The 12,918-nt window shown below is 54.3% G+C and overlaps 1 protein-coding gene across 1 annotated transcript in view; it reads right to left on the bottom strand.

The window, feature by feature from the left end:
- ARHGEF10L (Rho guanine nucleotide exchange factor 10 like) overlaps positions 1-12,918 on the bottom strand; it is a 53,937-nt gene that overhangs the window by 17,901 nt on the left and 23,118 nt on the right. Inside the window, exons 9-15 of the mRNA XM_059487365.1 lie at positions 7,331-7,437; positions 5,136-5,213; positions 4,883-5,062; positions 3,081-3,197; positions 2,889-2,981; positions 1,472-1,645; positions 67-212 (exon numbers count right to left, since the gene is read on the bottom strand). Coding sequence (XP_059343348.1) covers positions 67-212; positions 1,472-1,645; positions 2,889-2,981; positions 3,081-3,197; positions 4,883-5,062; positions 5,136-5,213; positions 7,331-7,437 — 895 coding nt within the window. The remainder of the gene's footprint in view (positions 1-66; positions 213-1,471; positions 1,646-2,888; positions 2,982-3,080; positions 3,198-4,882; positions 5,063-5,135; positions 5,214-7,330; positions 7,438-12,918) is intronic.

Genomic DNA, 12,918 nt, shown 5'->3' with positions numbered 1-12,918 from the left:
GGAAGAGGATGGGGATGTGCTGAGATCTCCCGAGGGTTCTGGGGTCAGGAGGTGCCCCGCACGTACTTGAAGTTGACGTTGGCGCAGACCAGGAGGTCGCTGAGCAGGAACACCTTCCTCTCCTTGGACTTGAGCAGCTGCCCACGGTCCCCATACACCGTCTCGGTCAGCGTCTCGCACAGCAGCAGCTGCCGCTGCCCCGAGCTCAGCAGCTGCAGGACAACCCCCACGTGGTGACTCCACGCTGGAGATGCCACCCCGGAGTGGCCAATCCCACCACAGAGTCGGAACCATCAATTCCCAGCATTGTTAAAAAATAAAGCTTCTCCAAGAGGTCCCAAACGTCCTGCAGAACGTCCCAAAACCTTCTCCACAACCTCCCAAAAAACACTTCCAGAACCTCTGAAAAACCTTCTCAAGAACTTCTCTAAACCTTCCCCACCACTCCCCAGAACTTCTCCAGAAGGTCCCCTACCTCCTCCAGAACCTCCCAAAACCTGCTCCAAAAGTTCCCCATCTCCTCCAGAATCTCCCAAAGAACATCTCCAGATCCTCCCAAAAATCTCCTCCATAAGCTCCCAAACCTCCTTCAGAACCTCCCAAAACCCTTCTCCAGAGCCTCCCAAAAACCTTCTCCAGATCCTCCCAAACCTCCTTCAAAAGCTCCCAAACCTTTTTCAAAAGCTCCCAAACCTCCTTCAGAACCTCCCAAAAACCTTCTCCAGAACCTGGAGAAGCCACACATGGAGTGGGAGCTCCAAATCCAAACCCAGCAGATCCTCGGGAAGGAATCCCCAAATTCCACCCTCAAGGCTTGGTTTGGATCAAGACCCTCTGGGACCAAACAGGGATCCTGCTTCCCTAAAATCCCAATGTGGGGAGGGAGTCACAAATCCCACCCAGCAGCTCCAAACCCCGCTGAGGATCAGGATGTGGATGGGGTGCAGGAGGTAGAGGATGAGGAAGAGGGGGAAGAGGAGGAGGATGAGGAGGAGGATGAGGACGATGAGGACAATGAGGACAATGAGGACAATGAGGAGGATGAGGAGGATGAGGATGAGGAAGAGGAGGAGGAGGAGGACGAGGATGAGGAGGATGAGGAGAAGGTGGAGAATGAGGAGGAGGAGGTGGAGGACAAGGAGGATGAGGAGGAGGTGGAAGATGAGGAGGCTGAGGAGGATGAGGATGAGGGTGATGAGGATGAGGAGGCTGAAGAAAAGGAGGATGAGGAAGATGAGGTGAGGACAAGGAGGACAAGGAGAATGAGGACAAGGAGGACGGGGATGTGGGTGAGGAGGAAGATGAGGAGGATGAAGAAAATGAGGTGAAGACAAGGAGGACAAGGAGAATGAGGACAAGGATGAGGAAGATGATGAGGACGAGGAGGACAAGGAGGATGAGGAGGACGAGGCTGAGGATGAAGAGGAGCAGGAGGATGAGGATGAAGATGAAGGTGACAAGGAGCCCCCACCTTGTTGAAGCTGCTGCGGTCGCTGATGCTCTTGCTGAGCTGCTGCATCTCGGCCACCTGGTCGGCCAAGCGCTTCTGCTCGTTGAGCTTCTCGGCCAGCGTCTCCAGCTCGGTCAGCGCCAGCTGCAGGGACAGGCGGTCGGCGTGGCCGCGCGGGGTGTTCTTCAGCATGTCCTGGGACACAGAAACACCGGGAATGGCCCTGAGGAACCGCCACGGCAAAACTGACGGGGCCTCCCACACCGAGGTTTGGAGGATGATCCTTGGGTGGATCCACAAATCCAACCAGGGTGTCCACTCCAAAGTGTGTCTCTGTCATGCAGCTCCCAAAAAGGTGCTTCTCCAGAAGCTCCCGAAAACCTTCTCCAGAAGCTCTACAAAACCTTCTCCAGAACCTCCCCAGTCCTTGTCCAGAACCTCCTCAAAACCTTCTCCAGAACCTCCAAATAACTTTTTCCAGAATCTCTGCAACCTTGCCCAAAATCTCTCCAAAACCTCCTAAAAACCTTCTTCAGAACATCTTCAAACCTTCTCCAGAGCCTCCACAGTTCTTGTCCAGAACCTCCAAAAACCTTCTCCAGAACCTCCAAATAACTTTTTCCAGAATCTCTGCAACCTTGCCCAAAACCTCTCCAAAACTTTCCCTAGAACCTCCAAAAAATCTTCTCTGGAACTTCCCCAGTCCTTCTCCAGAACCTCCACAAAACCTTCTCCAGAATCTCCCATCTTTGCCTAAAGCCTCTCAAAAACCTCCTCCAAAAGCTCCCAAAACTTTCTCCAGAACCTCCCAAAAACCTTCTCCAGAACCTCCCCAGTCCTTGTCCAGAACCTCCTCAAAACCTTCTCCAGAACCTCCAAATAACTTTTTCCAGAATCTCTGCAACCTTGCCCAAAACCTCTCCAAAACCTTCTCCAGAACCTCCCAAAAACCTTCTCCAGAACTTTCAAAAAATCTTCTCCAAAAGCTCCCCAAAATCTTCTCCAAAAGTTCCCCAGAATCTTCTCCAAAAGAATATCCAAAAGAATATCCAAAAGTTCCCCAAGACCTGCTCCAGAACCTCCTAAAAGTCCTCCAGAACCTCCCTTCTCTCACCTGCAGGAAAAGGATGAACCGAGGGAATTGGGAGCACTTTGGGCACCTCCAAATTCAAAGCTTAGGAGATGATCTTGGGATAGATCCAAAAATGTTTAAAAATCAAAAAAATCCAAAAAAATTTTTAAAAATGGCCCTGTCCTGCAGCACCCAAAAAGCTGCTTCTCCAGAACCTCCTCAAAACCTTCTCCAGAACCTCCCCAGTCTTTGTCCAGAACCTCCTCAAAACCTTCACCAGAACCTCCAAAAACCCTTCTCCAAAAGCTCCTCAAAACCTTCTCCAGAACCTCCCTGATGCCCTCCAGAACCTCTCACCCGTCTCACCTGCAGGAGGAGGATGAACTGAGGGAACCTCTGGATGGGCTTCACCATCAGCCCGTAGAGCGTGACGCGGTCGGCGCTGGCCATCTGCCGCTTCTGCCAGGGGGAAATGCCACAAAAACGGGAATTTTTTGGGAAAATGCCATAAAAAGGGGATTTTTGGGAAAAGCGGAGCCGCGGAGGGGCCATGCTGACCTTGAGGAAGTCCAGGAAGGCCGGTTTGGTCAGACAGGCCTTCTTGATCAGAGACATGGCTGTGGTGAAGTTGTTGACGTAGTCGCTGTAGACGTCCAGCACCATGGACTTGGAGAACTGGGAGAGGACGGGAGAGTGGGAATGGCGTAGGGCTTCCCAGAAATGCCATGGGGCTTCCCAAAAAACGGGGTGGGATTCCCAAAAAATGGGGTAGGATTCCCAAAAATCAGGGTGGGCAAAGTGCTGGGGGTATCCCATCACTCCAGTCCTCCACCCATCCCTGGTAGGATCCCAAGAGATGTTTGGGGCTGACTCCTGGTTTTTTTTCTTCCTACTGAGGTTGCACATCCAGCACCATGGACTTGGAGAGCTGGGAGAGGACGGGAGAGCGGGAATGGCATGGGGCTTCCCAAAAAACAGGGTGGGATTCCCAAAAAACAGAGTGGGCAAAGTGCTGAGGGTGTCCCATCAATCCTCCACCCATCCCTGGTGGGATCCCAAAGCATGTTTAGAGCTGATTCCTGGATTTTCTTCCTACTGAGGTCTCGAGTCCAGCACCATGGACTTGGAGACCTGGGAGAGGACAGGACACTGGGAATGAGGTGGGGATTCCCAAAAAATGGGGTGCTGGGGGCATCCCAATTTGGGCTCCATCACTCTACTCATCTCTGGTGGGATCCCAGGGGATTTTGGGGGTGATTCATGACTGATGAGATGCCAGGGGGATTTTGGGGGCAACTCCCAGTTTTTGATAGAACCCCAGAGGGATCTGGGGCCATTCCTGGTTTTTGCTGGGATCCCAGCAGGATTTGGGGCCATTCCCAGTCTTTGCCAGGACCCCAGCAGAGACTGGGGCCATTCTTGGTTTTTGCTAGGGCGCCAACAGGATTTGGGGCCATTCCTGGTGTTTGCTGGGATCCCAGCAGGATTTGAGACCATTCCTGGTTTTTGCTGGGACCCCAGTGGGATTTGGGGCCATTCCCAGTTTTTGCTGGGATCCCCATGGGATTTGGGGCTATTCTTGGTTTTTGCTGGGACCTCAACAGGATCTGGGGCAATTCCTGGTGTTTGCTAGGACCCCAGCAGGGACTGGGACATTCCTGGCTTTTGCTGGGACCCCAGTGGGATCTGGAGCCGTTCCCAGTTTTTGCTGGGATCCCCATGGGATTTGGGGCCATTCCCAGTGTTTACTAGGTCCCCAACAGGATTTGGGGCCATTCCTGGTTTCTACTGGGATCTCAGCAGGATTTGGGGCCATTCCTGATTTTTGCTGGGACCCCAGTGGGATTTGGGGCCATTCCCAGTTTTTGCTGGGATCCCCATGGGATTTGGGGCTATTCTTGGTTTTTGCTGGGACCTCAACAGGATCTGGGGCAATTCCTGGTGTTTGCTAGGACCCCAGCAGGGACTGGGACATTCCTGGCTTTTGCTGGGACCCCAGTGGGATCTGGAGCCGTTCCCAGTTTTTGCTGGGATCCCCATGGGATTTGGGGCCATTCCCAGTGTTTACTAGGTCCCCAACAGGATTTGGGGCCATTCCTGGTTTCTACTGGGATCTCAGCAGGATTTGGGGCCATTCCTGATTTTTGCTGGGATCCCAGCAGGATTTGGGGCCATTCCCAGTTTTTGCCGTGACTCCAGCAGGATTTAGGGCCATTCCTGGTGTTTGCTAGGACCCCAGCGGGATTTGGGGCCATTCCTGGCTTTTGCTGGGACCCCTGCATGATTTGGGGCAATTCCTCTTTTTTCCTGCGATCCCAAGCAGGATTTGGGGCCGTTGTTCCCGTTTCCCCCGCACGCACCGAGGCCACAAAGAGGTCGCCGATCTTCTCGTTGGAGTCCCACTCGGCCACACGCGAGGCCAGGGCGATCTGGAACATGGAGTGGCACTGCAGGATCTCCTTCAGCCGGAAGAACACCAGCTGGCACTTGCGGGCGCTCAGCACCTTGGGCTCCATCTCCAGCAGCGGGTTCCGGTAATCCTGCGGGAATCGCGGCGCTGGGATCGCGGGATCGGCGCCGGGGGATCCCCGTCCTGCCCCGGCCCGGCCCCACCTGCAGGATGCGCTTCAGGGAGTCCACGTAGCTGCGCTCGCTCTGCACGATGGAGCCCAGGATGTGCCGCCGGAGCACCTGCAGGGCACGGGAATGGAGCCTGATCCCAAAATCCACAACCGTGGGGCTGGGGAAAGGCCCCGATCCCAAAATCCCCAGTCCCGGAATAGGGGAAATGCAGGAACAGCCCAGATCCCAAAATCCCCAATCATGGGACTGGGGAAATGCAGGAACAGCCCAGATCCCAAAATCCCCAATCATGGGACTGGGGAAATGCAGGAACAGCCCAGATCCCAAAATCCCCAATCATGGGACTGGGGAAATGCAGGAACAGCCCAGATCCCAAAATCCCCAATCCCAGGACCAGGGAAAGGACCTGACCCCAAAATACACAATCATGGGACCGGGGAAAGGCCCTGATCCCAAAATTCCCAATCCCGGGACCAGGGAAAGGCCCTTATCCCAAAATCCCCAATCATGGGACTGGGGAAAGGCCCTGATCCCAAAATTCCCAATCATGGGACTGGGGAAATGCAGGAACAGTCCTGATCCCAAAATCCCGAATCCCGGGACCAGGGAAAGGCCCTGATCCCAAAATCCACAATCCCGGAATAGGGGAAATGCAGAACCAGCCCTGATCCCAAAATCCATAATCCCCGGACCAGGGAAAGGCCCTGATCTCAAAATCCCCAATCATGGGACTGGGGAAAGGCCCTGACCCCAAAATCCCCAATTCCAGGAACAGGGAAAGGCCCTGATCCCAAAATCCACAACCATGGGATCAGGGAAAGGCCCTGATCCCAAAACCCCCAATCCTGGGACCAGGGAAAGGACCTGACCCCAAAATCCCCAATCATGGGACTGGGGAAAACAGGCACAGCCCTGATACCAAAATCCCCAATTCCAGGATTGGAGAAAGGCAGGAACAGCCATAATCCCCAATCCTGGAATAGGGGAAATGCAGGCACAGCCCTGATCACAAAATCCCCAATCCCAGGATCAAGAAAGACAGGCACAGGCCTGATCCCAGAGTCCTTAATTCTGGGATCAGGGAAAAACAAGCACAGCCCTGATCCCAAAATCCCCAATCCCGGGATTGGGGAAATGCAGGAACAGCCATAACCCCAAAATCCCCAATCCTGGAATATGGGAAATGGAGGAACAGCCTTGACCCCAAAACCCCCAATCCTGGAACCAAGGAAAGGCAGGAACAGCCCTGATCCCAGAGTCCCAAATCCCCGGATCAGGGAAATGCAGGCACAGCCTGTGGGGCTCAGCTGTGATCCCCCAACCCGAATCCCAGGAAAAGGGAAGCAGCCCCAGCCCTGCGGAAGCGCTGACCCAGCAGCGCCGTTCCTGCTGACTCGGCATTTCCCTGTTGCTCAATCACGGGGCCCGGGGGACGCTGTGACCCCCCCAGAGCCCGGGAAAGCCCCCCTGTCCCAATCCCGGGAAAGCCCCAATCCCAGGAGATCCCAGGAAAGCCCCGATCCCAGGAAAGCCGTGATCCCAATCCCAGGAAATCCCCAAAACAGATACCAGGAAAGCCCTGATTTCAGGAAAGCCATGATCCCAATCCCAAGAAAGCCCAGATCCCAGTAAAACCCCAATCCCAGATCCCAGGAAAGCCCCGATCCCAGGAAAGCCCTGAGCCCAACCCCAAGAAAGTCCCAATCCCAAGAAAGCCGTGATCCCAGATCCCGGGAAAGCCCCAATCCCAATCCCAGGAAAGCCTCGATCACAGATCCCAGGAAAGCCCTGATTCCAGGAGATCCAGGAAAGCCCCGATCCCGGGAAAGCCCCGATCCCAGATCCCAGGAAAGCCCTGATCCCATCCCAGGAAGGCCCTGATCCCAAGAGATCCCAGAAAAGCCCCAATCCCAAGAAAGCCCCACTCCCAGGAAAGCCTTGATCCCAGATCCCGGAAAGCTGCAATCCCAATCCCAAGAAAGCCCCGATCCCAGGAAAGCCCCGACCCCAGGAAAGCCCCAATCCCAATCCCAGATCCCAGGAAAGCCCCGATCCCAATCCCAGGCAAGCCCCAATCCCAGGAAAGCCCCGATCCCGACCCCAGGAAAGCCCCAATCCCAAATCCCAGAAAAGCCCCAGTCCCAGAAAAGCCCTGATCCCAGAAAAGCCCCGATCCCAGAAAAGCCCCGACCCCAGAAAAGCCCCGATCCCAGTCGATCCCAGACCTGCTGCGGGCTCAGCCCCTCGGGCGCGGGGCCCAGCTCGGGCGGGGGGTGCCTCATGTCGGACACGGTGACCTCCAGGAAGCCGGTGTCCTCCTCCTCCGAGTCCCCTGCGGCACGGGAACACCAAAAAACCCCAAACTGACCCAAACTGACCCAAACTGAGCCTTCCGGCGCCGGAGGCACAGCCCGTTCTCCCGGTATTCCCGGTATCCCAGAGTGGTCACCGGACACCGGGATGAGCCGCGCAGGAGAGGGGATGGGACCCAGAGGGGACAGGGAGGGGACAGGGAGGGTCCTCATTCCAAAAATCCGCCCGGGAACAGCGGGAACAGCGCCTCATCCTCGCTCCAAGACATCGGGATACGGGAAAAGAAGCCGGGAAAAGGAGTCAGGAAATGGAGTCAGGAAAAGGAACCGGGAGCCCAGAAAAAGTGGGAAGTGCCAGAGTACGGATCAGGACAGCGCCAAGGGGAGGGGACAGGGAGGGTCCCCATCCCAAAAATCTGGGCGGGAAGAGCGTCTCATCCTCGCTCTGAAATACCGGGAAACGGGAAAAGGAGCCGGGAAAAGGGATCGGGAAAAGGAGCCGGGAGCCCAGAAAAAGTGGGAAGTGCCGGAGTGGGGACCAGGACAGTGCCACGGGGAGGGGACAGGGAGGGTCCCCATCCCAAAAATCCGCCTGGAAGCAGCGGGAACAGCGCCTCGTCCACGCTCCGAGACAGCGGGAACCGGGAGAAGGAGCGGGGAGCGCAGGAAAAGCGGGATGCGCCGGAGCGGGCAGCCCTTACCCGAGGCCGAAGCAGCCGAGGAGGAGGAGGGTGAGCGAGCCAGGGAAAGCTCGGGATGAGCCAAGGAAAACGCGGGAAGGGAGCGCGGCCGTCGCCTCCACATGGCCGCGGCCCCATCCCGGGCCAGAAATCCCGGGAAGGGCTGCGGGGAGAGGAGGAGGAAGGGAAGGGAGGAAAGGAGGGAGGGAAGGGAAGGGCTGCGGGGACCTTTTTCCTTCCCTAATTTCGGCTCCTCCTCCCCGGCGATGCTCTCCCGGGATTGCCGCGCCCCAAAGCCGCGCTGGCCATGCGGGAACGGAGGGACCGACCCCATGGGAACGGCGGGAACGATCCCATGGGAAGTTGCGGGAATAGCGGGACTGATCCCATGGGAACGGCGGGAACGGAGGGACACACAGAGCCAATCCCATCCCATGGGAAGCTGCAGGAAAGCTGGGAACACACACAGCCAATACCATGGGAATGCCGGGACACACACATTTCCCATGGGAATGCTCTGGGAATGCTGGGAACCACAGCCAATCCCATGGGAAAGCTCTGGGAATGCCAGGAACACGCAGCTGATCCCATGGGAAAGCCGGGAATACACACAGCAGATCCCACAGAAATACTGGGAACACACGCAGCCAATCCCATGGGAACGTCAAGAACACACAATGGTTCCCATGGGAGTGCTGGCAACACACAGCAGATCCCATGGAAAGCTGCAGAAATGCCGGGAACATGCAGCCAATCCCACAGGAAAGCTGGGAACACACGCAGCCGATCCCACAGGAATGCTCTGGAAATGCTGGGAACACGCAGCCAATTCCATGGGAAGCTGCAGAAATGCTGGGAACACACAGAGCCAATCCCATGGGAATGCCGGGAACCACAGCTGATCCCATAGGAAAGCTGCGAATACACACAGCTGATCCCATGGGAATGCTCTGGGAATGCCAGGAACCACAGCTGATCCCATAGGAGTGCCGGGAACACACAGAGCTCATCCCATGGAAATCTGCAAAAATGCCGGGAACACACAGAGCCGATCCCAGGGGAATGCTCTGGAAATGCCAGGAACACACAGCTGATCCCATGGGAATGCCAGAACACACACAGCCAATCCCACGGGAATGCTCTGGAAATGCCAGGAACACGCAGCTGATCCCATGGGAATGCTGGGAACACACAGAGCCGATCCCATGGGAATGCTGGAACACACACAGCCAATCCTACAGGAATGCTCTGGGAATGCCAGGAACACGCAGCTGATCCCATGGGAAAGTCAGGAACACACCACAGATCCCATTAAAGCTGCAGAAATGCTGGGAACACACACAGCTGATCCCATGGGAATGCTCTGGGAATGCCAAGAACACACAATGGTTCCCATGGGAGTGCCGGGAATACACACAGCAGATCCCATGGAAATGCTGGGAACACACAAAGCCAATCCCACGGGAATGCTCTGGAAATGCCAGGAACACACAGCAGATCCCATGGAAAGCTGCAGAAATGCCGGGAACCGCAGCCAATGCCACGGGAAAGCTGGGAACACACACGGCCAATCCCACGGGAATGCTCTGGGAAAGCCGGGAACACACAGAGCCGATCCCATGGGAATGCCGGAACACACACAGCCAATCCCACGGGAATGCTCTGGGAAAGCCGGGAACACACAGAGCTGATCCCATGGGAATGCCGGGAACACACAGAGCCGATCCCATGGGAATGCCGGAACACACACAGCCAATCCCACAGGAATGCTCTGGGAAAGCAGGGAACACACACAGCCAATCCCATGGGAATGCTCTGGGAAAGCCGGGAACACACACAGCCAATCCCACAGGAATGCTCTGGGAAAGCAGGGAACACACAGACAATTCCATGGAAAGCTGCAGAAATGCCGGGAACACACAGCCAATCCCACAGGAATGCTCTGGGAATGCCGGGAACATGCAGCTGATCCCATGGGAACGCCGGGAACACACACATTTCCCACGGGAATGCTCTGGGAAAGCCGGGAACACACGCGGCCGATCCCCCGGGCAGCTCCAGGCGCTGGGATCCAGCGGGATCGATCCTACCTCCCCTGGATCCTACCTGCCCCGGGCTGCTCCAGGGAAACCCGGGAGCTCCGGCGGGAGCGCGGCGGCTTCTCCGCCTCAGCCGCGCTCCTCCTGCGCTCCCCGTCCCCTGCGGCACAGGGAAAGGGCCGGGAATTGGGAATTCAGGGAAAAAATCCTGAGGGGAAAACCCAAGGAAAACCTCCTGGGAATTGGGAGTTCAGGGGGAAAATCCTGAGGGAAAAATCCCAGAAAAACCTCCTGGGAATTGGGAGTTCAGGGGAAAAATCCCGAGGGAAAAATCCAGTGAAAACCTCCTGGGAATTGGGAGTTCAGGGGGAAAATCCTGAGGGAAAACCAGCTGGGAATTGGGAGTTCAGGGGGAAAATCCTGAGGGAAAAATCCAGTGAAAACCTCCTGGGACTTGGAAGTTCAGGAGAAAAATCTTGAGGGAAAAATCCCAGAAAAACCCCCAAGGAATTGGGAATTCAGAGGAAAAATCCTGAGGGAAAAATCCCAGAAAAACCTCCTGGGAATTGGAAGTTCAGGGGAAAAATCCCGAGGGAAAAATCCAGTGAAAACCTCCTGGGAATTGGGAGTTCAGGGGGAAAATCCTGAGGGAAAACCTGCTGGGAATTGGGAGTTCAGGGGGAAAATCCTGAGGGAAAAATCCAGTGAAAACCTCCTGGGACTTGGAAGTTCAGGAGAAAAATCTTGAGGGAAAAATCCCAGAAAAACCCCCAAGGAATTGGGAATTCAGAGGAAAAATCCTGAGGGAAAAATCCCAGAAAAACCTCCTGGGAATTGGAAGTTCAGGGGAAAAATCCCGAGGGAAAAATCCAGTGAAAACCTCCTGGGAATTGGGAGTTCAGGGGGAAAATCCTGAGGGAAAACCTGCTGGGAATTGGGAGTTCAGGGGGAAAATCCTGAGGGAAAATTCCAAGAAAAACCTCCTGGGAATTGGGAGTTCAGGGAAAAAATCCTGAGGGAAAACCCCTCAGGAATTGGGAATTCAGGGGAAAAATCCCGAGGGAAAAATCCAGAAAAACCTCCTGGGAATTGGGGAAAAACCAAAGAAAAATCCCGAGGGAAAAACCCAAGAATAAACCTCCTGGGAATCAGGAATTCAGGAGAAAAATCCTGAGGGAAAAATCCAGTGAAAACCTCCTGGGAATTGGGAGTTCAGGGGGAAAATCCTGAGGGAAAAATCCAGTGAAAACCTCCTGGGAATTGGAAGTTCAGGGGGAAAATCCTGAGGGAAAACCCCTCAGGAATTGGGAATTCAGGGGAAAAATACTGAGGGAAAAATCCCAGAAAAAACTCCTGGGAATTGGGAGTTCAGGAGAAAAATCCTGAGGGAAAAATCCCAGAAAAACCTCCTGGGAATTGGGAGTTCAGGGAAAAAATCCTGAGGGAAAAATCCCAGAAAAACCTCCTGGGAATTGGGAGTTCAGGGGAAAAATCCTGAGGGAAAAATCCCAGAAAAACCTCCTGGGAATTGGGAGTTCAGGGGAAAAATCCTGAGGGAAAAATCCCAGAAAAACCTCCTGGGAATTGGGAGTTCAGGGGAAAAATCCTGAGGGAAAAATCCCAGAAAAACCTGCTGGGAATTGGGAGTTCAGGGGAAAAATCCTGAGGGAAAAATCCCAGAAAAACCTCCTGGGAATTGGAAGTTCAGGGGAAAAATCCCGAGGGAAAAATCCAGTGAAAACCTCCTGGGAATTGGGAGTTCAGGGGGAAAATCCTGAGGGAAAACCTGCTGGGAATTGGGAGTTCAGGGGGAAAATCCTGAGGGAAAATTCCAAGAAAAACCTCCTGGGAATTGGGAGTTCAGGGAAAAAATCCTGAGGGAAAACCCCTCAGGAATTGGGAATTCAGGGGAAAAATCCCGAGGGAAAAATCCAGAAAAACCTCCTGGGAACTGGGGAAAAACCAAAGAAAAATCCCGAGGGAAAAACCCAAGAATAAACCTCCTGGGAATCAGGAATTCAGGAGAAAAATCCTGAGGGAAAAATCCAGTGAAAACCTCCTGGGAATTGGGAGTTCAGGGGGAAAATCCTGAGGGAAAAATCCAGTGAAAACCTCCTGGGAATTGGAAGTTCAGGGGGAAAATCCTGAGGGAAAACCCCTCAGGAATTGGGAATTCAGGGGAAAAATACTGAGGGAAAAATCCCAGAAAAAACTCCTGGGAATTGGGAGTTCAGGAGAAAAATCCTGAGGGAAAAATCCCAGAAAAACCTCCTGGGAATTGGGAGTTCAGGGGAAAAATCCTGAGGGAAAAATCCAGTGAAAACCTCCTGGGAATTGGGAGTTCAGGGGGAAAATCCTGAGGGAAAAATCCCAGAAAAACCTCCTGGGAATTGGGAGTTCAGGGGAAAAATCCTGAGGGAAAAATCCTAGAAAAACCCCCAAGGAATTGGGAATTCAGAGGAAAAATCCTGAGGGAAAAATCCAAGAAAAACCCCCAAGGAATTGGGGAAAAACCAAAGAAAAATCCCGAGGGAAAAACCCAAGAATAAACCTCCTGGGAATCAGGAATTCAGGAGAAAAATCCTGAGGGAAAAATCCAGTGAAAACCTCCTGGGAATTGGGAGTTCAGGGGGAAAATCCTGAGGGAAAAATCCAGTGAAAACCTCCTGGGAATTGGGAGTTCAGGGAAAAAATCCTGAGGGAAAAATCCCAGAAAAACCTCCTGGGAATTGGGAGTTCAGGGGAAAAATCCTGAGGGAAAAATCCAAGAAAAACCTCCTGG

Source organism: Ammospiza nelsoni, chromosome 22 (assembly GCF_027579445.1).
Source record: "Ammospiza nelsoni isolate bAmmNel1 chromosome 22, bAmmNel1.pri, whole genome shotgun sequence".
Taxonomy (NCBI): Eukaryota; Metazoa; Chordata; class Aves; order Passeriformes; family Passerellidae; genus Ammospiza; species Ammospiza nelsoni.
This window is presented reverse-complemented; position numbering and strand designations above follow the sequence as displayed.